The 25,581-nt window shown below is 47.9% G+C and overlaps 1 protein-coding gene and 1 non-coding gene across 3 annotated transcripts in view; one reads left to right on the top strand and one right to left on the bottom strand.

Moving 5' to 3' along the window:
- Positions 1–25,581, bottom strand: part of ARSL (arylsulfatase L) — a 41,871-nt gene that overhangs the window by 7,387 nt on the left and 8,903 nt on the right. The window contains exons 4-9 of one of the 2 annotated variants that reach the window (XM_066248829.1): positions 24,880–25,001; positions 20,929–21,051; positions 12,334–12,757; positions 8,283–8,419; positions 2,000–2,134; positions 190–352 (exon numbers count right to left, since the gene is read on the bottom strand). In XM_066248829.1, coding sequence (XP_066104926.1) covers positions 190–352; positions 2,000–2,134; positions 8,283–8,419; positions 12,334–12,757; positions 20,929–21,051; positions 24,880–25,001 — 1,104 coding nt within the window. The remainder of the gene's footprint in view (positions 1–189; positions 353–1,999; positions 2,135–8,282; positions 8,420–12,333; positions 12,758–20,928; positions 21,052–24,879; positions 25,002–25,581) is intronic. The other variant, XM_066248830.1, reaches the window with a different exon arrangement.
- TRNAG-GCC (transfer RNA glycine (anticodon GCC)) lies at positions 20,453–20,528 on the top strand. The gene has a single exon. It is a non-coding gene; the product is annotated as a tRNA-Gly (tRNA).

The raw sequence follows: 25,581 nt of genomic DNA, 5'->3' as shown, positions 1-25,581 counted from the left end.
CCGCCAGACAGGAAACTGACATTTACAAACTTTTTTTTTTTTTAGTTATACAATAAAGCAGACATGTGTAGAAAATGACGGGGTCTGGAGTTTCTCTCCCGGATCCTGACGTCACATGCAAGGGTGACATTGCACCTGCATGTCGTGTCTCCGCGCAAACGTAGATGGCTTCCCTGGGTGGCCCCGTACCTGTCCCGGGGCACCTCGCCGCCGCCCAGCTGGACCACGGTGGGGAAGACGTCCATCAGACTGGTGGGCTCGTGGATGACCCGGCCGGCGGGCAGCACCCCGGGCCAGCGGAAGATTCCGGGCACACGGATGCCGCCTTCCCAGCCGCCCATGCCTTTCCCGCCTGGGTGGAAACGGGAACAGAGAAAAAAAAAAAAAAAGAGTGGTTAAAAAATTCTCTCCGCTGGTGGTTGCTGACCCTGGGTGACTTCAACTTTCTGCTTCTTTTCAAACTAATTCTCTTTCTCTGTAATGTTCCCTCTGTGCGTAGACTAGACTGGTGTATGTGAAACACTTAGGCAAGGTGAGAATAAACACATTCCCTGTTTTATATATATATTTTTTATATTTTATATATATATGTTTTATATATATATATTTTAATAAAGTAAACTTTCTAAGTAAAAAACAAAAACAAAACCCAGAAATGTGTCGAGGTGTAGAATTTTGGCCAGCCTGTTCGAGAACCTTGGTGATACATCAAAATCACCTGGTCCTGGCCCGACCTGTGGTGGCATAGTGGATAAAGCGTCGACCTGGAAATGCTGAGGTTGCCGGTTCGAAACCCTGGGCTTGCCTGGTCAAGGCACATATGGGAGTTGATGCTTCCAGCTCCTCCCCCACTTCTCTCTCTCTCTCTCTCTCTCTCTCTCTGTCTCTCCCTCTCTTCTCTAAAATGAATAAATAAATAAATAAATCACGTGGTCCTTATCATCCATAGATCCCGAATTTGAAGATACTGTGACCACCAGCAATGGCCACGGTCATTCTGAAATGCACTGTCCGGATGGGACATTCGCACCCGGGACATATCAGCAGGTGGATGGATACACAGAACATGGTCTACTTGGGCAGGGGAATATTACTCAGCCATGAAAAAGGAACAAATCGTAGCTGCTTGACACAGCACAGACAGATCTAGAGCGCATGACGCAGGGTTCAAACTGGCCGTCGCTAAGGACCCCACGCTGAGTGATTCCATTTGCCTAACACGTGCGGACCGGGGGCGTAGAGAGAGATAGAAATCAGTGAGTCGTTGCCGGGTCTGCCCACGGCGGAAAGTAAGAGATGATTACACGTTGGTGCCTAAGTTTCTTTTCAAGGTCATGAAGGTGTTTGGTAATTAAGCGGCGGCGAGAGTCGCCCAATTCTGCGAATACACCAGAAACCTGTGGATTGTTCTATTCAAATCTGAATAGAACAGGCTGTGATTTCTGCCCTTAAGAGACAAGCAGAAGAGCCCTGGCCGGTTGGCTCAGTGGTAGAGCATCAGCCTGGCGTGCAAGGGGTCCCGGGTTCAATTCCTGGCCAGGGCACACAGGAGAAGCGCCCATCTGCTTCTCCACCCCTCCCCCTCTCCTTCCTCTCTGTCTCTCTCTTCCCCTCCTGCAGCCGAGGCTCCATTGGAGCAAAGATGGCCCGGGCGCTGGAGATGGCTCCTTGGCCTCTGCCCCAGGCGCTGGAGTGGCTCTGGTCGCGACAGAGCGACGCCCCGGAGGGGCAGAGCATCGCCCTCTGGTGGGCAGAGCGTCGCCCCCTGGTGGGCGTGCCGGGTGGATCCCGGTCGGGCACATGTGGGAGTCTGTCTGACTGTCTCTCCCCGTTTCCAGCTTTGGAAAAATACCAAAAAAAAAAAAAAAAAAAAGAGACAAGCAGAGTGTCCGATCAGAGCTTGTCTCCTGAGGTGGACGGGCCCATATAGGGTCCAGGGGAATGTTTGGGAAGGACAGAGGGGACCACGGACGAGGATTTGAGAACCCCTCAGCCTTACCCTTGTAAATGCCATTCCATCCGCCGTACTGGCTGTTCCCGTCCTGGGCCTCCAGGGATCCCCCGTGATCCGATGTGAAGTACACCAGGGTGTTGCTGGTCAGACCTTCCGCGTCCAGCGTCCCCAGGATCTGCCCTGCGGGGAACGGCGGCGTTAGAGCCGGTCAGAATGGGAGAGGTCGTCCTACATGGAGTGACTCGCTGGGGAGGGGGCGCACGTCAGCATTTTGGGACCCTCCTTCCGTCGAGGCTTGTGTGTTCAGGAGTCGGGAACCTTTCCGGCTGAGAGAGCCGTGAACGCCGCATATTTTAAAATGTCATTCTGTGAGAGCCATACGACGACCCGTGGACGGGATGCATGATCCAATAAAAATGTGGTGTTGTCCTGGAGGACAGCTGTGATGGGTTCCAGCCACTCGCAACCATGAACGTGAGCGGTAGGAAATGAATGGATTGTAATGCATGAGAATGTTTTCTATATTTTTAACGTTATTATTTTTCTTATTCAAGATGTGTCTGCGAGCCAGAGGCAGCCATCCAAAGAGCCACATCTGGCTCGTGAGCCATAGGTTCCCAACCCCTGTGTCAGATGATTCCGGGAGCGGGCGGCAGTCTCATTGTGCCGTTCTGGGCGTCCTGTATTTCAGATGGACGCGTCTTTCTACACACAGACATTGTGTTTTCAGAAACCCGTCAGCAAGCTAGAAGGGTCCAGGCCACACAGGACAAAATAGTACAACTTTAAAACCGAGACAAAGAAAGGTTACAATGTGTATATATTTATATATATCAATATATCGTATGGATACTGTGTATCCATATGTGTGTGTGTGTGTGTGTGTGTGTGTGTGTGTTATGTATGTATGTATATATATATAGACCAGGAACGTGTAGGAAGGAGGCTGATTGTGGTAATGGACATATATGTGAACAACAATCTGCAGTTATGGATCTAAGTTTCTTTTCTTTTTTCTTAGAGAGTGAGTGAGAGAGAGAGAGAGAGAGAGACAGAGACAGGGACAGACAGGGACAGACAGACAGGGAGAGAGAGAGATGAGAAGCATCAACTCGTAATTGTGGCATCTTAGTTGTTCATTGATTGCTTTCTCATATGTGCCTTGACCGGGTGGGGGGGGCTGCAGCAGAGTGAGTGACCCCCTAGCTCAAACCGGTGACCTTGGGCTCAAGCCAGCGACCTGTGGGCTCAAGCCAGCGCAACCACGGGGTCATGTCTATGATCCCACGGTCAAGCCAGCGACCCTGCGCTCAAGCTGGTGAGCCCGCACTCAAGCCGGCGACCTCGGGGATTTCAAACCTGGGTCCTCTGCATCCTTGGTCGATGCTCTGTCCACCGCAGCGCTACCTGGTCAGTCTGGCTCTTTAAGTTCCTCAAAGTTACACTAACGATGTGTGCACGCCCATGCTCATTACCGCATTGTTCGCAATACCCGAGGCGTGGAAACAGCTCCAGTGCCCATCGGCACACGACTGGATAAAGAAAATACGGTATACCTGGACAATGGAATGTTATTCAGCTCGGAAAAGGCAGGAATGTTGACCACATGTGACAACATGGACGGATCATGAGGACATTGTGGTCAGAGAAGTCAGACAGAGAAACACAAACACCGCACGATGTCACTTATATGTGGAATCTGAATAAAAGAACAAGTAAACTTACAGGAATAAATTAGGGTGACTGTTAAAGGCGGGGCGGAGGGATAAAGGAATTGAGTAAAAATGGTGACAAGCTGCAGATTTTACTAAAAGAAAAATGCGTTTCCTCTTGGTAGGATCACGCTTTTCTTATGCCGTCTGACAACCTCTGCGTCTTAGCGGATCTGTTAGAGAGTTTTTTGTACACTTAATGTTAAAGCAACCTGATCACTGTCTATTTATTTTTATTTTATTTCTCTCTTTTTTTGGCTATTTATACCTCTTCAACTGTTTTCTTTTTTTTTAAGATTTTTTAAAAATTTTATTTTTATTTTATTTATTCATTTTAGAAAGGAGAGAGAAAGAGAGAGAGAGAGAGAGAGAGAAAGGGGGGAGGAGCTGGAAGCATCAACTCCCACATGTGCCTTGACCAGGCAAGCCCAGGGTTTTGAACCGGCGACCTCAGCATTTCCAGGTCGACGCTTTATCCACTGCGCCACCACAGGTCAGGCTTCAACTGTTTTCTTTTGGGACAGGGGTTTTCAGATTTGTGGCATGATTGATTTTCCTCCCCCTAAAAGAATAGATTTTATTTTATTTAATATTTTTATTTATTTATTTTTGAGAGGAGAGAGAGAGAGAGAGAGAGAGAGAGAAAGAGAGAGAGAAGGGGGAGGAGCAGGAAGCATCAACTCCCACATGTGCCTTGACCAGGCAAGCCCAGGGTTTTGAACCGGCGACCTCACCATTTCCAGGTCGATGTTTTACCCACTGCGCCACCACAGGTCAGGCGAATGTTATTTTATCTTTATAGGACGTTTCGGTTCACGGATAACTCGGGCAATGCTGTAAATGATGATCCCATTTCGACACAGCGGTATTAACCCAAACCCACGCTCTATATAGTTCAGTGCTCCGCCTGGAGGTCCACCCTGCGGGGTTTGATGGACACAGGACATGCAACGTCCTGTGTCCATCCTGGTGGTGTCTTACGGACCATGTGAGATTTTTCTCTGCCCTGAGAAGCCCCCCTGTCCCATGTCCCACCTACCTACACCTTACTGTCATCGTATTTGTAAAGGGAGCATGCAGTTTTCTGAGAGAGGTTGAAGTCGGGTGTGGGGACAGAGGACAGAGAGTTTACCCGGAAAGGTCGCTGTCAACAGACGGGTAAATACAGACAGCAGACTGCAGGTGTCGGAGAGAGAGGGTGTTGGGGGGCTGGGTGGAGAAAGGGGACAGGATTCATTACAAAAAACACCTCGTAGACACAGACACTGTGGGGGCTACAGCAGGGAGGTAGGCATGACTTGTGGTGCTGGACACACAAGACATTATGCAAATGATGAGTTATTATATTGGACACTTGCTACCTGCATAATTTTATTTATTTGTTTACTTATTTACTTATTTATTTATTTTTACAGAGACAGGAGAGAGAGAGGGGGGGGATAGATAGGGACAGACAGACAGGAACACGGAGAGATGAGAAGCATCAATCATTAGTTTTTCGTTGAGGCAGCTCAGGTGTTCATCGATTGCTTTCTCATAGGTGCCTTGACCGTGTGAACTTACAGCAGACCGAATAACCCCTTGCTCAAGCCAGCGACTCTGGTTGGATCCAAGCTGGTGAGCTTTTGCTCAAACCAGATGAGCCCGCGCCCAAGCCGGCGACCTCCGGGTCTCGAACCTGGGTCCTCGGCATCCCGGTCCGAAGCTCTATCCTGGTCAGGCTGTGTAATTTTATTGACCAATCTCACCCTAATAAATCGAATAAAAAAATTTTTTTTAAAGATGCTTTAACTATATCCTACGACGGGTTCCTTTGACTATACGAGGCTAACGGGCTTCTTAGTTTGCCTTGTTGGAATGTGGGTCCTTGTCACTCAGTAAGTGTCAGATGACAAAGCTCATTTGAAATGATTTTCCCCCTTCAAACATGGCATTATAGATTCAATGTAAGCCACAGCGTGTTTGATGCAAATCAAACCGCCTGTGTGGTCCATGTGAGTCTTTGTTGTTGTTGTTGTTGTTTCCCCACTTAAAGACCCCTGGTGGCTATAACGTGGGAACCCCCGGGAAAATGGAGGTGTTCTCTGCAGTAATATGGGGATTTCTTCTCAAACGAGCCGGGGTCCGCGGAGTCCACAGCCCGCAGGGGAAGTCACGGGAACTGAATCATGACACCGATGTGTTTTCCAAAGTCCGCTAGCCGTTTTTCTCAACATGTCAGCCTGACCATGCATTTTCCTCCAAGGTGATGTTTTCAGACGATCAACAAACAAACAAACAAACAAAAACCACACCCATTTCCGCCCCCTAAAAATACCCGATGAGAAGTATCCTAACCCTCAGCCCCCACCAACAAAGATGGATAGATAGATAGCTACATGGATGGATGTATGGATGGATGATGGATGTATGATGGATGATTGATAGATGATGTATAAGTGAGTAGATAGGTAGATAGACAGATACACAGATGAGAAGTATCCCACCCCCATCCCCCACAGACAAAGATGGATAGATAGATAGCTACATGGATGGAGGGATGGATGGATGGATGATTGATAGATGATGCATAGATGGATAGATAGGTAGATAGACAGATACACAGATGAGAAGTATCCCCCCCATCCCCCACAGACAGAGATGGATAGATAGATAGCTACATGGATGGATGGATGGATGGATGATTGATAGATGATAGATAGATGGGTAGATAGGTGGATAAACAGATACACAGATGAGAACTATCATACCCCTCAGCCACCACCAACAAAGATGGATAGATAGATAGCTACATGGATGGATGGATGGATGATTGATAGATGATAGATAGATGGGTAGATAGGTAGATAGACAGATACACAGATGAGAAGTATCCTAACCCTCAGCCCCCACCAACAAAAATGGATAGATAGATAGCTACATGGATGGATGGATGGATGGATGGATGGATGATTGATAGATGATGGATAGATGGATAGATAGCTACAGGGATGGATGTATGGATGTATGGATGTATGAATGGATGATTGATAGATGATGTATAAGTGAGTAGATAGGTAGATAGACAGATACACAGATGAGAAGTATCCCACCCCCCATCGCCCACAGACAAAGATGGATAGATAGATAGCTACATGGATGGATGGATGGATGATTGATAGATGATGCATAGATGGATAGATAGGTAGATAGACAGATACACAGATGAGAAGTATCCCCCCCATCCCCCACAGACAGAGATGGATAGATAGATAGCTACATGGATGGATGGATGGATGAATGATTGATAGATGATAGATAGATGGGTAGATAGGTAGATAGACAGATACACAGATGAGAAGTATCCTACCCCTCAGCCCCCACCAACAAAGATGGATAGATAGATAGCTACATGGATGGATGGATGGATGATTGATAGATGATGGATAGATGGGTAGATAGGTAGATAGACAGATACACAGATGAGAAGTATCCTATCCCTCAGCTCCCACAGACAAAGATGGATAGCTAGCTAGCTACATGCATGGATGGATGGATGGATGGATGATAGATGATGGACAGGTGAGTAGATAGGTAGATAGACAAATACACAGATGTGAAGTATCCTACCCCCTCAACCCTCACAGACAAAGATGGATAGATAGATAGCTACATGGATGGATGGACGGATGGATGATTGATAGATGATGGACAGACGGATAGATAGGTAGATAGATACACAGATGAGAAGTATCCCACCCCCCATCCCCCACCAACAAAGATGGATAGATAGATACCTACATGGATGGATGGATGGATAGATGATTGATAGATGATGGATAGACGGGTAGATAGGTAGATAGACAGACACACAGATGAGAAGTATCCTACCCCTCAGCCCCCACAGACAAAGATGGATAGATAGATAGCTTCATGGATGGATGGATGGATGATTGATAGATGATGGATAGATGGGTAGATAGCTACATGGATGGATGGATGGATGGATAGATGATTGATAGATGATGCATAGATGGGTAGATAGGTAGATAGACAGACACACAGATGAGAAGTATCCCACCCCCCATCCCCCACAGACAAAGATGGATAGATAGATAGCTACATGGATGGATGGATGGATGATTGATAGATGATGGATAGATGGATAGATAGATAAATACATGGATGGATGGATGGATGGATGGATGGATGACTGATAGATGATGGATAGATGGGTAGATAGATAGATAGATACACAGATGAGAAGTATCCCACCCCCAGCCCCCACAGACAAAGATGGATAGATAGATAGCTATACATGGATGGATGGATGGATAAATGGATGGATGGATGACTGATAGATGATGCATAGACAGGTAGATAGGTAGATATACAGATACACAGATGAGAAGTATCCCACCCCCCAGCCCCCACAGACAAAGAGAAACAGAGGGAAGGGGCTAGGTGGGCATCGTAATATTTACGACCCCTGACATTCAAGGAGCTTGCTGTATGGATGGACGGGGGCTCCTGTGCTCCCCTGAAATTAGTGTCTCTTTCTGTGGTTTCTCTTGTCCTGTTTTTTTTTGTGTGTGTGGGGGTCAGCACATTTTCTCCATGAAGAGGTACCTACTCACCCACCATCCAGTCCATCTCCTCCACGTTGTCCCCGTACAGCCCATGGGCGCTGGTCCCCAGGAAGCTCTCCGTGGTGACCAGGGGGGTGTGGCAGTGCAGAAAAGACACAAAGAGAAGGAACGGTCTTGCTCTGTTCCTTAAATAGACATAAAAACAACGAGGGCTCCGTTCACGGGTGATGCTGATGGTGCTGTTGATGATTCATAGTATCATTGTTATTATTTCAGCAAAGCAAAATAAATGTCCAGGATTGAAGTCCTTGCAATACAAAATAGACATCGGCCAGGTGGCTCCGTTGGTTAGAACACCTTTTTCTGATACGCCAAGGTTGTGGGTTCGATCCCCGGTCACGACACATACAAGAATCCACCAGTGTATGCATAGATAAGTGTGATAATTGACATTTCTCTCTCTCTCTCTCTCTCTCTCTCTCTTTCTTCTCTCTCTCTCTCCCTTCTTCTCTCTCTAAAACTAGTAAGTAAAACGATTTTAAAAATAAGCATGAGAATGGTCCCATCCCTGCTGTAATCTTTGTCTTTTGAGCTTAGCCCACCAGGAGCAAAGACGAGCAACTCTTAACAGGGAGGTATCCTGGCATTTGGGGACATTTAACGGGATGACGTTTCTCTCTGCAAAGCTGTGGGGAAATCAATCCTGGCTTTATGCATCTTTTTTTTTAAACTCCTTGAAGGTTGTATTATTATTTTAAAACCATGACACTTCTGACAACTGAAGGTAAGAATACCAGGAGACCCCGTGATCGGATGGATGGATAGATGGATGGTCGATTGATAGATGAATGGATAGATGGATAGATAGATAGATACATGGACAGATGGATGGATGGATGATTGATAGATGATGGATAGATGGATAGATAGATACATGGACAGATGGATGGGTGGATGATTGATAGATGAGTGGATAGATGGATAGATAGATACATGGACAGATGGATGGATAGATGATTGATAGATGATGGATAGATGGATAGATAGATACATGGGCAGGTGAATGGATGGATGATTGATAGATGATGAATAGATGGATAGATAGATACATGGACGGATGGATGGATGGATGATTGATAGATGATGGATAGATGGATAGATAGATACATGGACATATGGATGGATGGATGCTTGATAGATGATGGATAGATGGATAGATAGATACATGGACAGATGGATGGATGGATGATTGATAGATGAATGGATAGATGGATAGATAGATACATGGATGGATGGATGGATGGATGGATGATTGATAGATGAATGGATAGATGGATAGATAGATACATGGACAGATAGATGGATAGATGATTGATAGATGATGGATAGATGGATAGATAGATACATGGACAGATGGATGGATGGGTGCTTGATAGATGAATGGATAGATGGATAGATAGATACATGGATGGATGGATGGATGAGTGATAGATGATGGATAGATGGATAGGTAGATAGATAGACAGATACACAGATGATAGGTAGATAGATACGTTTCCACCTCTAACCTCGCCTTGCAGAGTAACTGATACCATATATTTGGTGAACCTGAGGACACAGAATTGTCACGAAAGAGCCACGTCAGGAAACAATGTGTAAATCGGTTATTAATTTTGATTTGATTTCCCCTGTCTAGGCAGGTCCTGATTTCCCCCTTCCTCCCGATCTGACGCTTACGATCTCATCTATGGATCTTATAGATTTTCATTCTTGTTTCGCAGAATTGAGTACTCATTCTTGACGGGTAGATGGAATTATAGGGCACAGTGGACTCACCTGTTTGTTTTCTTAATTTACCAAAAAGAAAGAAAGAAAGAAAGAAAGAAAGAAAGAAAGAAAGAAAGAAAAACAAAACCCCCAAACGAATGAATTGATTTTAGAAAGAGAGGAAGGCAGAGAAATAGAGAGAGAAGCATTGATTTTTTTGTTCTACTTCTTTATGCATTTATTGGTTGATTCCCGTATGTGCCCTGACCAGGGACAACCTTGGCGTATAGCGAACAATGCTCTCACCCAGTGGTTTTTAATCGCTGGTCTGGTCCGCAGACAGACGCTGAGAAACGGGAAGCCACCCTTTCATTGGATAGATGAATGGATAGATGGATAGATAGATACATAGATGGATGGATGGATGGATGGATGGATGATTGATAGATGAATGGATAGATGGATAGATAGATAGATAGATAGATACATGGATGAATGGATGGATGGATGGATGATTGATAGATGAATGGATAGATAGATAGATAGATAGATAGATACATGGATGAATGGATAGATGGATAGATAGATACATGGATGGATGGATGGATGGATGATTGATAGATGAATGGATAGATGGATAGATAGATAGATACATGGATGGATGGATGGATGGATGATTGATAGATGAATGGATAGATGGATAGATAGATACATGGATGGATGGATGGATGGATGGATGGATGATTGATAGATGAATGGATAGATGGATAGATAGATAGATAAATAGATACATGGATGAATGGATGGATGGATGATTGATAGATGAATGGATAGATGGATAGATAGATAGATAGATGGATGGATGGATGATTGATAGATGAATGGATAGATGGATAAATAGATAGATAGATACATGGATGAATGGATGGATGGATGATTGATAGATGAATGGATAGATGGATAGATAGATAGATACATGGATGAATGGGTGGATGGATGATTGATAGATGAATGGATAGATGGATAGATAGATACATGGATGGATGGATGGATGGATGATTGATAGATGAATGGATAGATGGATAGATAGATAGATACATGGATGGATGGATGGATGATTGATAGATGATGGATAGATGGATAGATAGATAGATACATGGATGGATGGATGGATGGATGATTGATAGATGAATGGATAGATGGATAGATAGATAGATACATGGATGGATGGATGGATGGATGATTGATAGATGAATGGATACATGGATAGATAGATAGATAGATACATGGATGGATGGGATACAGCCCATGGTGTTGTATGAAGATTACAGACCCAAGGATTGTATATAAATTCTATACTCTTTCAACAACATCGGGGTGATAAACTTTTTTCCTGGATGGGCAATGGAGTTTCCGGTGGTTCAGTCTCTGAACGGCTCTTAGCTACTCGGCCTGCGGAACCAGATACACCCTATTTGAATTGGGCAACGAAGTATCGTACCTCAGACCTATCAAGCAACTCCACCTTAGAACATCTCAAAGGATTTTCTAGGGCAGTGGTCCCCAACCTTTTTTTGGGCCGCGGACTGGTTTCATGTCAGAAAATATCTTCACGGACCAGCCTCTAGGGTGGGACGGATCAATGGATCACGTGACCGAGACAAGCGTGAAGAGTGAGTCTTAGATAGATGTAACAGAGGGAATCTGGTCATATTTTTTTAAGTTTTTTTTTTAATTTTATTTATTCATTTTTAGAGAGGAGAGAGAGAGAGAGAGAGAAACAGAGAGAGAGAGAAGGGGGAGGAGCTGGAAGCATCAACTCCCATCTGTGCCTTGACCAGGCAAGCCCAGGGTTTCGAACCGGCGACCTCAGCATTTCCAGGTCGACTCTTTATCCACTGCGCCACCACAGGTCAGGCGGAATCTGGTCATTTTTTAAAAATAAAACGCCGTTCAGACTTAAATGTAAATAAAACGGAAATAATGTAAGTTATTGATTCTTTCTCTGCGGACCGGTACCAAATGGCCCACAGACCGGTACCGGTCCATGGCCCAGGGGGTTGGGGACCACTAATATACACCATGTTCGTCCTGTCCCTCTTGGTCCCACATCGTGTGTCCCTGTCCCTCACGTGGACAGCAGGACATCTTGGTCCTGGGGATCGACCTTTCAAAATATTTAGGGTTTTCTCTTTTCTTGGTTAAGAGTCTTCAAAGGGTGATGTGTTCTGCGGTCCGTGGACTACAGCCCGCGGTGACTGGGAGCGTCCCCTCACCCGAGTCCCCTTGCCGACTCAGCTCTCAGGGAGGGAGCAGACCCCCGGACGCTCACCTAGCCAGGAAGGACGAGACTTCCCTGAGCATGAGGGGCGCCGTCCGGGCCGGGCGCATGGGCTGCTCGGTGATGCCACGGTTCCTCATCAGGAAGCAGTCCGCGTGGACGATGAGCGTGCCCACGGAGCAGGAGGCCGCCCACAGCGAGGCGGCCAGCGCCACCGCCCAGGTGACCGGCCTCCACGGGACGGGCAGGAGGCGGGCCAGCTTCCCGGCCGTGAGCGTCAGGGCGGCCAGGGCCACCGCCTGCGCGCCCCAGCGGAGCGGCCGCTCCAGGCGCACGCGCTTCTCCGAGAGCCCCCAGCGGGCGCAGTCCGCCATCATGGAGAAGGGCATCCCGAAGAAGTGGTCGAAGCCGTGGCTGAGCGGGTGGTGGCAGTGGTCGCTGGCGGACGCGCAGCTGAGACCCAGGTGCCACTTTCCTGGAAGGCAAGGACAGGGACGTGGGTGTGACAGCTGGCATATTGTGGGCACAGCTGTCTGTCTGTCTACCCATCGATCCATCTGTCTATCAGTCATCCATCCATCCATCCATCCATGTATCTATCTATATATCTATCTATCAATCATCTATCCAATCATCCATCCATCCATGTATCCATCTATCCATCCATCTATGTATCTATCGATCCATCCATCTATCTATCATCTATGTATCTATGTGTCTATTTACCTATCATCTGTCTATCTACTTGTCCATCCATGCATCCATCCATCCATCAATTATCCATTCATCCATCCATGTATCTATCTATCTACCTATCATCTGTGTATCTATCTACCTATCATTCCATCTATCCATCCATATGTCAATCAGACCAGGTTGTGGCGCAGTGGATAAAGCATCGGACTGGAATGTGGAGGACCCAGGTTTGAGACCCCGAGGTCGCCAGCTTGAGTGTGGGCTCATCTGGTTTGAGCAAAGCTCACCAACTTGGACCCAAGGTCGCTGGCTTGAGCAAGGGGTCACTTGGTCCGCTGTAGCCCCATGGTCAAGGCACATATGAGAAAGCAATCAATGAACAACTAAGTGCCACAAAAAAAAAACACAACATATGTCAATCAACCATCCATCCATCCATGTATCTATCTATCCATCCATCTGTCAATCATCTATCCATCCATGCATCTATCTATTCATCTATTATCTATCTATCATCTATCTATCTATCTATCATCTGTCTATCTATCCAATCATCCATCCATCCATCCATCCATCCATGTATCTATCTATCGATTTATCTATCATCTATATCATCTCTGTATCTATGTATCTGTTTATATCTATTATCTATCTATCTATTTATCTATCTAACATCTATCCATCCATCTATCAATCATGTATCTATCTATCCATCCATCTATCATCTATCTACCTACCTACCTACCTACATACGTATCTATCATCTATCCATCCATCTATTTATCCATCTATCCATCCACCTATCAATCATCCATCCATCCATGTTTCTATCTATCTGTTTATCTATTTATCTATCTATCTATTCATGCGTCTATCAATCATCTATCTACTTACCTACCTGTAAGGTATTTTTCCCCGCCAAGGAAGAAGGAAGGGGCAGGAGCCACGAAGTGTGGAATAATAAAGGCTTTATTGAGTACAGAGTGCATCTTGCCCGATGAGGTTCCCTGGCCCCGGGGACAGAGGCTAGGGAAATCACATAGGGTGACCTGCGTGGGGGATATTTAAAGGGTCCATAGGGTGGTTGAGCTAATATGACGTGGTGAAATCTCACTGGCTGATGGACAATCGCTCTTTTCCAAAGGGCTCCTGGGAAGTTTCCTTTGGCGCACTTGGTTGTGGGTGATTCTAGCCAAAGTTCCTGGCTAGGGAACCCATGTGACCTTCCTCCATTGCCCACCAACCTTACACTACCCATCTATCATCCATCTATATCTATCTATTGTTTCTATCTATCTATCTATCTATCTATCATCTGTCTATCTATCATCTATATCATCTATGTATCTATGTTTCTATTTATGTATCTGTCTATCTATCTGTCCACCTATCATCTGTCTATCTATCTATTGTTTCTATCTATCTATCATCTATCTATCTATCTATCCAATCATCCATCCATCCATCCATCATCTATCTATTTATCTATCTTTTATCTGTATCTATCTATTGTCTGTATCTATCTATCTATCAATCATCTGTCTACCCATCTATCCATCCACCCATCCATCATCTATCTATCTATCTATCTATCTATCCATCCATCCATTCATCCATCCATCCATCCATCCATCCATCCATCCATCAATCATCTATCTACCTATCTATTAATATATACCTATCTATCATCTATTGATATCTATCTATTGTTTCTATCATCTATATTATCTATGTATGTATGTATGTATGTATGTATCTATCTATCTATCTATATATATATCTATTATTTCTCTATTTGCTATAAGTGTTCTGTCTATGTATGTACATAAATATATCTTGCCTTCCTCTGTCCTGGAGAGCAGATGTCTGAGGTCCAGGGGTCCCAGGGCCGTGCTCCCTCCAGGAGGCTCCAGGGAGGGTCCCCTGCCTCCCCCAGCTCCTGGGGCTCCAGGCGTCCTCGGGCTGGTGGCCGCCTCCCTCCCGTCTCTGCCTCCATCCCTACGTGGCTTCTCCTCTGTGTCTGTGTCTCCTCCTCCGTCTCTTCTAAGGTCCCTGTCACTGGGAGCCTGCAGGGTCCCCCCTGACCCAGGGTGACTCCTCTCAGATAGCTCACTAAGACCCTATTCACAGATAAGTTAACAGAGGCAGGTTTCTGTGTTTAGGATCTGATATCTCTGGTGACCATTAACGGTGATTTTGCAACACTTTGTGTCAGAGGGCAAGAGTGAAGGCAGAGAGAGAGAGTCATTCTTCGTCCAGAAAACCGCATCTGAGAAGCTCAGTCGGGGTGAAAGGTTGTGTGAGTTTGTCATTGTCCTTCTGTTTGACAGAATTCCCTCTAACAATGGTCGGGGTCCCCGGGGAGAGGGTTTCACAGAATCCGACATTCCAGTTTCAATCAATGACAGCTGCTCAGGTTTTCCGCTGTCCCAACCGGGGTCTCCATAAAGAGACCTTTTGTGTTTCCATGGCAATGGTGTTAGTTACCCAGGAAACCTCATGTGGCTTCTTCCCAGGAAATATCCCATGAGAATAGATGCTTTTATCTTTTTTTATTTCTCATTAAACTTTGCTTTAATGGGTCTCAAAATTCTGTGACAGGTTTTTTTTTGGTTGAGTTGTTTCCATGAAAAAGGATTCATTTTTAAACCAGGGGTCCCCAAACTTTTTACACAGGGGGCCAGTTCACTGTCCCTCAGACCATTGGAGGGCCAGATTATAAAAAAAAAAAACGATGAACAAATCCCTATGCACACTGCACATATCTTATTTTAAAGTAAGAAAACAAAATGGGAACAAATACAATATTTAAAATAAAGAACAAGTAAATTTAAATCAACAAGCTGACCAGTATTTCAATGGGAACTATGCTCCTGTCACTGACCACCAATGAAAGAGGTGCCCCTTCCGGAAGTGCGGCGGGGGCCGGATAAATGGCCTCAGGGGGCCTCATGTGGCCCGCGGGCTATAGTTTGGGGACCCCTGTTTTAAACGCTAATATTTTAAAAAACTGCCACACACACACAAAAAAAATCCAAATGGTCCACAAAACATTCTCCCTTCCTTCCGAAGGTTCTATGACACATGGTCATCATTAACCAGTGTTGTCCTATTAAACTCAAATGGCCAATTGAGACAAATAGTTCTGAGACCGTTCTTCCACTGCTGATTAAGACTAGGATGATGCCTGACCAGGCGTTGGCGCAGTGGATAGAGCAGGAGTCAGGAAACTTTCTGGCTGAGAGAGCCATGAACGCCACATATTTTAAAATGTCATTCCGTGAGAGCCGTACAACGACCCGTGGACGTGAGGCATTATCCAATAAAAATGTGGTGTTGTCCCGGAGGACAGCTGTGATTGGCTCCAGCCACCCGCAACCGTGAACATAAGCGGTAGGAAATGAATGGATTGTAATCCAAGAGAATGTTTTATTTTTTTAACCTTATTATTATTTTTTTATGAAAGATTTGTCGGCGAGCCAGATGCAGCCATCAAAAGAGCCACATCTGGCTGGTGAGCCATAGGTTCCTGACCCCTGGGATAGAGCGTCAAACTGGAATGCAGAGGACCCAGGTTCGAGACCCCGAGGTCGCCAGCTTGAGCGCGGGCTCATCTGGTTTGAGCAAAAGCTCACCAGCTTGGACCCAAGGTCGCTGGCTCGAGCAAGGGGTCACTCGGTCTGCTGAAGGCCCACAGTCAAGGCACATATGAGAAAGCACTCAATGAACAACTAAGGTGTCGCAACAAAGAATTGATGTTTCTCATGTAGTCTGTCCCTGTCTGTACCTTTCTATGACTCTGTCTCTGTCACAAAAAAAAAAAAAAAAAAAAAAGAAAGAAAAAAGAAAAAAAAGACCTGGGTGGCAGGTATTAGGGTTAATATTCATTGAGCCTTCTGAGCTTTCTGGGCAGACTTGGTGACTTTGCCGGCTCCGGGATGTCTTCTTCTTAGGGCACCACTTTGATGACAGCAGCAGCCACTGTCTGCCTCATGTCTCGAAGCAGCCACACGGCCCAGAGGAGGGTAGTCCGAGAAGCTGTCGACACACCCGGGCTGGCCAGGAGCCACGTCAACCATGGCAGCACCACCAGATTTCAAACACTTTGGGCCACCTGCCAGCTCCGTGCCAGAACGGCCATCCATCTTCCCCTCCCACTCAGCCGGTTCGCACGCCATCTGAGCTGTGTGACAAGCCAGCAAGCTGTGTGACAAGCCAGCATAGGTGCGCAGCCTGCCCCGATCTGGCCCTGAGGGTTCAGGAGAATCATCTGAGCTGTGAAGCCGGCTGCTTCCATTGGTGGGTCATGGTGGCTGTCACCAGCCACGTTGCCACGACAAGCATCTTGGATAGATGCTTTTTTGTGTGTGTGTGTGTGTGTGTGTGTAACAGAGACAGAGTCAGAGAAAGGGACAGATAGGGACAGACAGACAGGAAGGGAGAGAGATGAGAAGCATCAATTCTTCATTGCGACACCTTAGTTGTTCATTGATTGCTTTCTCATAGGTGCCTTGACCGGGGGGCTACAGCAGACCGAGTGATCCCTTGCTCAAGCCAGCGACCTTGGGCTCAAGCTGGTCAGCTTTGCTCAAACCAGATGAGCCCGTGCTCAAGCTGGCGACCTTGGGGTCTTGAACCTGGGTCCTCCGCGTCCCAGTTCAACGCTCTGTCCACTGTGCCACCGCCTGGTCAGGCTTGACAGACACGTTTTTTGTTTTTTTCTATTTTTTTCTGAAGCTGGAAACGGGGAGAGACAGTCAGACAGACTCCCGCATGCGCCCGACCGGGATCCACCTGGCACGCCCACCAGGGGCGACGCTCTGCCCCCCAGGGGGCAATGCTCTGCCCCTCTGGGGCGTCGCTCTGCTGTGACCAGAGCCACTCTAGTGCCTGGGGCAGAGGCCAAGGAGCCATCCTCAGCGCCCGGGCCAACTTTGCTCCAATGGAGCCTCGGCTGCGGGAGGGGAAGAGAGAGAGACAGAGAGGAAGGGGGGGGGGTGGAGAAGCAGATGGGCGCTTCTCCTGTGTGCCCTGGCCGGGAATCGAACCCGGGTCCCCCGCACGCCAGGCTGACACTCTACCACTGAGCCAACCGGCCAGGGCCTAGCACGGCCATCTTGACGGGCGACTTCCCGTCCCTTGAACCGAGGCCTCTGAGCACCTGGCTCCACCCAGCCCGTGGTCGCCGGCTCAACCAGAAACTGGCCCGAAGGCCCCTGGGTCACGGTTGCAGCCAGTTTTCTCCGGGCGGGCACTGACTTCTTTGACAATCTCCTTCCTCGTCTCTCTCTCTCTTCCGGCTGCAGGGCAGCTCCGTGGACTCCGCGTTTGCTCACACCAGCTGTCCGTGGTGGTTCCACACCCAGCGTGTAAGCCGGAAGGGTTTCGCCCCGTTTCTGGAGATCCTTGCTTCAAAGACCAGCAGCCACAATCAGGACGGCACAGTCCACCACATTGAGATGAGCCTGTCACCACGTTCTCGATCAAAGTCTCTGTGTCCTGGGGCATCAGCGATGCTCACGTAATATCTGCCCGTCTCCGATTTCCACAGCGAGATAGACATCAATCGTGGTCACCACGCTTTCCTTCAGCTGTTCAGCTTCTCCGTGTATCCAAAGACTCAGGCGTTCTTTTTTTCTTTTTTAATATTTTATTTATTGATTTTTAGAGAGAGAGGAGACAGAGAGAGAGAGAGAGAGAGAGAGGGAAGGGGGAGGAGCAGGAAGCGTCAACTCTCATATGTGCCTTGACCAGGCAAGCCCAGGGTTTCGAACCGGCAACCTCAGCATTTCTAGGTCGACGCTTTATCCACTGCGCCACCACAGGTCAGGCGACCCAGCCGTTCTTGAAGGAGCCCTTTCCCCATCTGGGCAGCCTCCTCCTCGAATTTTTCAACGGTTCGTTGGTCGATGCCACCACATCTGTCCGACAGACGGTCAGGAGTGGCTCACTTGCTGGAATCCATGTGACCAGTGACTACGGCGTTAACGTGAGTCTTTTCTTTTCCCCATTTTGGCCTCGACTTTAGTGGCGGTTTTCGCCACACCTGGGTCCTGGCGGCAAGTCCGTTGCCAAAGAAAGAAAAATAAAAAAAAAAAAAAAAAAAAAAAAGCCCAGACGCTTTTGTCTTTAAAACAATAATAATCATAGCTACTCTATCGGATGTTATATTCAACCCAGCTGGCTTGTTTGAGAGATGATTCATTTCAGCTCAGGATCTTATGACGTGTTACTGAATACCTGATTCTGTTACTTCAATTCTCGGAGGGAGGAGTCTACCTTTAAAAACTCATACTATACTGCTCACAAAATTTAGGGGATATTCTGTCACTTCGTATTCATTTTTAAACATTTCCTGCCACCCTGTGTATAAGCTGGACTTGGTGTTCAGGATCAATTACATTGTAAGAACAAACCACAAATTATAAACATTATTACCAGAACAGGACAAGCAACGGTGATAGCTCTGTCTCCTTTCAAGAGAATAGCGTCCTTAATTTTATTTCACCGTGTGTGTACGTGGCGCGGTTTGCTGACCTACAGGAAGATGGGGATGTTCTATGAACATCATACACCCTCGTACATTCAATAAAAAAGAAAATTAAAAAGAATGATAAGGCTTGACCGGGCAGTGGCGCAGTGGATAGAGCGTCAGACTGGGACGCGGAAAGACCCAGGTTCGAGACCCCGAGGTCGCCAGCTTGAGCGCGGGCTCATCTGATTTGAGCGAAAAGCTCACCAGCTTGGACCCAAGGTCGCTGGCTTGAGCAAGGGGTCACTCGGTGTGCTGTAGCCCCCCGGTCAAGGCACATATGAGAAAGCAATCAATGAACAACTAAGGTGTCACAACAACAAAAAAACTAATTGATGCTTCTCATCTCTCTCTGTTCCAGTCTGTCTGTCCCTATCTGTCCCTCTCTCTGACTCTCTCTTTCTCTCTGTAAAAAAAAAAAAAAAAATTAAAAAAAAAAGAATGCTAAGGACACTATTTTATGGAAGCAGAGAACAGAGTACTAACCAGTCACATTTCTCTTCAGAAAACAGAGAGGGGAAAAAAACGCATGATAGAAATAGTTGGCAATTGGGTAACAGGAGCAAAAATTAATTTGATTTTTAAGATGGAACGTGGGCGGATTGTTGCGATGTCTTGAGCATCTACGGCCGCAGTTCTCAACCTGTGGGGTCGCCTAAAGCCATCGGAAAATACATAATGCCCATCAGATATTTATTATACATTCCGAATCATAACTGTAGCAAAATTACAGTTATGAAGTAGCCACCAAAACTATTGTTTGGTTTGGGGGTCACCGCAACATGAGGAACTGTATTGTGCGGGGTCAAGGCATTAGAAAGGTTGAGAACCACTGGTCTACGGTGAGCCCAACAGGTGGGGTGGGGATGTCGCCCCCCGGCTACAGAGATAAAAGTTACCGTCTGGTGGAGAACCCCAGGTGTGACAGAAACACATTTCTCGGCCCTGGCCGGTTGGCTCAGCGGTAGAGCGTCCGCCTGCCGTGCAGGGGACCCGGGTTCGATTCCCGGCCAGGGCACACAGGAGAAGCGCCCATCTGCTTCTCCACCCCTCTCCCTCTCCTTCCTCTCTGTCTCTCTCTTCCCCTCCCGCAGCCGAGGCTCCATTGGAGCAAAGATGGCCCAGGCGCTGGGGATGGCTCCTTGGCCTCTGCCCCAGGCGCTAGAGTGGCTCTGGTTGCGGCAGAGCGACGCCCGGGAGGGGCAGAGCATCGCCCCCTGGTGGGCAGAGCGTCGCCCCTGGTGGGCGTGCCGGGTGGATCCCGGTCAGGCACATGCGGGAGTCTGTCTGACTGTCTCTCCCCGTTTCCAGCGTCAGAAAAAATACAAAAAAAAAAAAAAAGAAAAAAGAAACACATTTCTCTTCCGAAGCTTGGGGTTGCATCTCACTCCTGCAGGAGAGCTGGGACGCGTACGTACCTACCAGCCCGGTGGCGTAGCCGCGGTCCCGCAGTATCTTCGCGAACGTTGTCTCGTTGGGCGGAAGGCCTCCCGGGGCGGCGGTCCACTGCAGGACGCGGAGGCCGTCGCTGGACACCATGCCTGTCGCCGGGCGTTTTTCAAAGAAATGTCACCGTCAGGCACTGATTTTTCTTATTATCGTCTGAACAACATTTTAAACTCATTCTTTTTTTTTTTTTTTTTTTTTAAATACTTTTGCTCTCTGGCCCTTTAACGGGGGGGACGCTGGTCAAGTCCTTCGTCACTTGGTCGTCAACATCACAGGAGACCCTCCAGTCTCCAGTGGCAGCGGGCGCACGCTATGACCCGATCAGGCATGTGGCATGGTGCTCAGGCATTTCTGTAACTTATAAAGTGACGCCCTGGCATTTCCAGTCCCCGCCTGGCCCCACGCATAGTGATGACCATGTGACAGACTCTGTTCCCCGTGCTGGACGTGGCGTCCTGTGGCTGTGCTGTGACTGCCCACCTGTGCCTCTCAGTCCCTTCTCCGTGCTCACCTGGACCCTCAAACCCCTGCCCCTCTGGCTCCCTTTAGCTCCCCACATTTTCCGATCAGGTTAGTCCTTCCTTGTGTCTAACCACGGGACACACAAGAGAAGTGCCCATCTGCTTCTCCACCCCTCCCCCTCTCCTTCCTCTCTGTCTCTCTCTTCCCCTCCCGCAGCCGAGGCTCCATTGGAGCAAAGTTGGCCCGGGCACTGAGGATGGCTCTGTGGCCTCTGCCTCAGGCGCTAGAGTTGCTCTGGTTGCAACAGAGCAACGCCCCGGAGGGGCAGAGCATTGCCCCTTGGTAGGCGTGCCGGGTGGATCCTGGTTGGGCGCATGCGGGAGTCTGTCTGCCTCCCTGGTTCTCACTTCAGAAAAATACAAAAAAAATTTTTTTTTTTTTAGATTTTGAATTTAGTATGTTAACTAGTTTGAAGTGTTTGATGGGCCCTTCCTTTAAAATCATTAGTATCTGTTTTTAAATTGAGAGTCTTTGGTGGAAATCCCCCAGGAGTCCAAACTAAATAGTCAAGGACACTCCTGAGTAAGGTTTGTGTCCGGGGTCGTATTTTCGGCAGGAAAACAAAAGTGACGAACCGATTGGGAAAGCTGGTGAGAAGATTTGTCGTCCTGGTCCGGGGAAGGTTCTCAATGAAAAGAGAAGGAAATAAAGAAAGAACAGGAGACCAGGAAATGCTTTTACGGTTTCGTCAAAGGCCGAGGGGGTTCTCCAAGTCGTCTGCAAACCGGGAGCATTCGGGGGAAAGTTTCAACAGATCCGGAATGTTTGGAATGTTTCCTCATTCTAAAAGGTGTGATTTCAGTTGGTTCAGGGTGGAGTGTGTGATTCAGAGTGATTGGCCGACCCCTCCGCGTAAATCTAACGCGTGGACCACACTGACCACGTTCAAATGGCCAAAAAAATATTATGAACAAAACAAAACAAAACAAAACAGAAGTCTATTTTCTACTGTGTGGCCTTAGGTGACAGATCATTCAGTATTCGTAAATTCATTAAGTTTCGGGGGAACAGGGCTGTGCCCACTGGTGTCCGTTGCGTCCCTGGATGCTGGCCACCTAGGACAGGGTTGCGTCCCTGCCGGGAGATAACCAGGTTCTCAGAACGGAACCTACGTGCTCTCTGGCCCTTTCCAGAGGACGCTGGTCAAGTCCTTCCTTCCTCGGTCATCAACATCACGGGAGACCATCAAGTCTCCATGGGACAATCCCCGCCCGTGACTCTAGCTACCTGTGTGGCTCTGAAACTTACCGACTCCAATCCCGTGGTAAGAATAGGGGGTGTTGGACCATTCAACCCCCTGATTCTGGGGGGACCCATATTTTAGCCCAAATGTGAGGAGCTAAAGGGGGTGTGTCCCGTGGTTAGACACAAAGAAGGAATAACCCGTTCGGAAAATGTGAAGAGCTAAAGGAAGCGTGTCCTGTGGTTAGACACGAGGAAGGACTAACCTGATCGGAAAGTGTAAGGAGCTAAAGGGAGCATGTCCTGTGGTTAGACACGAGGAAGGACTAACCTGATTGGAAAATGTGAGGAGCTAAAGGGCACGTGTCCCGTGGTTAGACACGAGGAAGGACTAACCTGATGGGAAAATGTGAGGAGCTAAAGGGAGCATGTCCCGTGGTTAGACACGAGGAAGGACTAACCTGATGGGAAAATGTGAGGAGCTAAAGGGAGCATGTCCCGTGGTTAGACACGAGGAAGGACTAACCTGATGGGAAAATGTGAGGAGCTAAAGGGAGCGTGCCCTGTGGTTAGACACGAGGAAGGACTAACCTGATGGGAAAATGTGAGGAGCTAAAGGGAGCGTGTCCTGTGGTTAGACACGAGGAAGGACTAACCTGATGGGAAAATGTGAGGAGCTAAAGGGAGCATGTCCCGTGGTTAGACACGAGGAAGGACTAACCTGATGGGAAAATGTGAGGAGCTAAAGGGAGCGTGTCCTGTGGTTAGACACGAGGAAGGACTAACCTGATCGGAAAATGTGAGGAACTAAAGGGAGCGTGTCCTGTGGTTAGACACGAGGAAGGACTAACCTGATGGGAAAATGTGAGGAGCTAAAGGGAGCGTGTCCTGTGGTTAGACACAAGGAAGGACTAACCTGATCGGAAAATGTGAGGAGCTAAAGGGAGCGTGTCCTGTGGTTAGACACGAGGAAGGACTAACCTGATCGGAAAATGTGGGGAGCTAAAGGGGGCGTGTCCCATGGTTAGACACGAGGAAGGACTAACCTGATCAGAAAATGTGAGGAGCTAAGGGGAGCGTGTCCCGTGGTTAGACACGAGGAAGGACTAACCTGATCGGAAAATGTGGGGAGCTAAAGGGAGCGTGTCCCGTGGTTAGACACGAGGAAGGACTAACCTGATTGGAAAATGTGAGGAGCTAAAGGGCACGTGTCCCGTGGTTAGACACGAGGAAGGACTAACCTGATGGGAAAATGTGAGGAGCTAAAGGGAGCATGTCCCGTGGTTAGACACGAGGAAGGACTAACCTGATGGGAAAATGTGAGGAGCTAAAGGGAGCGTGTCCTGTGGTTAGACACGAGGAAGGACTAACCTGATCGGAAAATGTGAGGAACTAAAGGGAGCGTGCCCTGTGGTTAGACACGAGGAAGGACTAACCTGATGGGAAAATGTGAGGAGCTAAAGGGAGCGTGTCCCGTGGTTAGACACGAGGAAGGACTAACCTGATCGGAAAATGTGAGGAGCTAAGGGGAGCGTGTCCCGTGGTTAGACACGAGGAAGGACTAACCTGATCGGAAAATGTGGGGAGCTAAAGGGGGCGTGTCCCGTGGTTAGACACGAGGAAGGACTAACCTGATCAGAAAATGTGAGGAGCTAAAGGGAGCGTGTCCCGTGGTTAGACACGAGGAAGGACTAACCTGATCGGAAAATGTGAGGAGCTAAGGGGAGCATGTCCTGTGGTTAGACACGAGGAAGGACTAACCTGATTGGAAAATGTGGGGAGCTAAAGGGCACGTGTCCCGTGGTTAGACACGAGGAAGGACTAACCTGATCGGAAAATGTGAGGAGCTAAAGGGAGCGTGTCCCGTGGTTAGACACGAGGAAGGACTAACCTGATCAGAAAATGTGAGGAGCTAAAGGGAGCGTGTCCTGTGGTTAGACACGAGGAAGGACTAACCTGATCGGAAAATGTGAGGAACTAAAGGGAGCGTGCCCTGTGGTTAGACACGAGGAAGGACTAACCTGATGGGAAAATGTGAGGAGCTAAAGGGAGCGTGTCCTGTGGTTAGACACAAGGAAGGACTAACCTGATCGGAAAATGTGAGGAGCTAAAGGGAGCGTGTCCTGTGGTTAGACACGAGGAAGGACTAACCTGATGGGAAAATGTGAGGAGCTAAAGGGAGCGTGTCCCGTGGTTATACACGAGGAAGAACTAACCTGATCGGACAGGGTACCGGCCTGTGAGGAAAGCCGCTCTGCTCGGGGTGCACACTGAGGCTGCCGCAAGGTGCTGGGTGAGCCTCACGCCATCCTGCGCCAGGCGGTCAATGTGTGGGGTCCTAGGGAGGGAGGGAGACGGGCGGTTTTTTATTCCCTCAGCAACGAAAACACGGGCTTGTCTGCCCACGCCTCCCGGTCATCGTGGAATACACGAAGGTGTTCCCAGACGTGACCGAAGGCAGGGGCGAGAGCGTCCACTGTCGTCCGAACCATCTAAGAAAGTCGTCGTGTTTCTGCAGCTGAAGTGGACACCGGGGAATCCAGAAGCGAGGGCCCTTGTCACGTGAGACTCACAGTTTTATGGTTGGAAGACTGTGTACCTCATGGCACCAACACAGCTGGGTCTCCCAGGACAGTTACAATGAGACCAAGGTGATGTGTTCATTCTATTTCCCCCTTTTCTCTTAAGTGAGAGGAGGGAAGTTAGAGAGACAGACGCCTGCATGTGTCCTGACCAGGAGCCACCTGGCAACGCCCGTCTGGGGCCAATGCTTAAATCAACTGAGCTATTTTTAGTGCCTGAGGTGAACACTTATAACAACTAAACCACTGGGTGTGAAAGGGAAAGAGAGAGAGAGAAGAGAGAGGGGAATGGAGGGGGAGAAAAGCAGATGGTCACTTCCCCTGTGCGCCTGACCG

The sequence above is a fragment of the Saccopteryx bilineata genome, chromosome X (assembly GCF_036850765.1).
Source record: "Saccopteryx bilineata isolate mSacBil1 chromosome X, mSacBil1_pri_phased_curated, whole genome shotgun sequence".
Classification (NCBI taxonomy): domain Eukaryota; kingdom Metazoa; phylum Chordata; class Mammalia; order Chiroptera; family Emballonuridae; genus Saccopteryx; species Saccopteryx bilineata.
The sequence above is the reverse complement of the archived record's forward strand: the minus strand, read 5'-3'. Positions and strand labels throughout refer to the sequence as shown.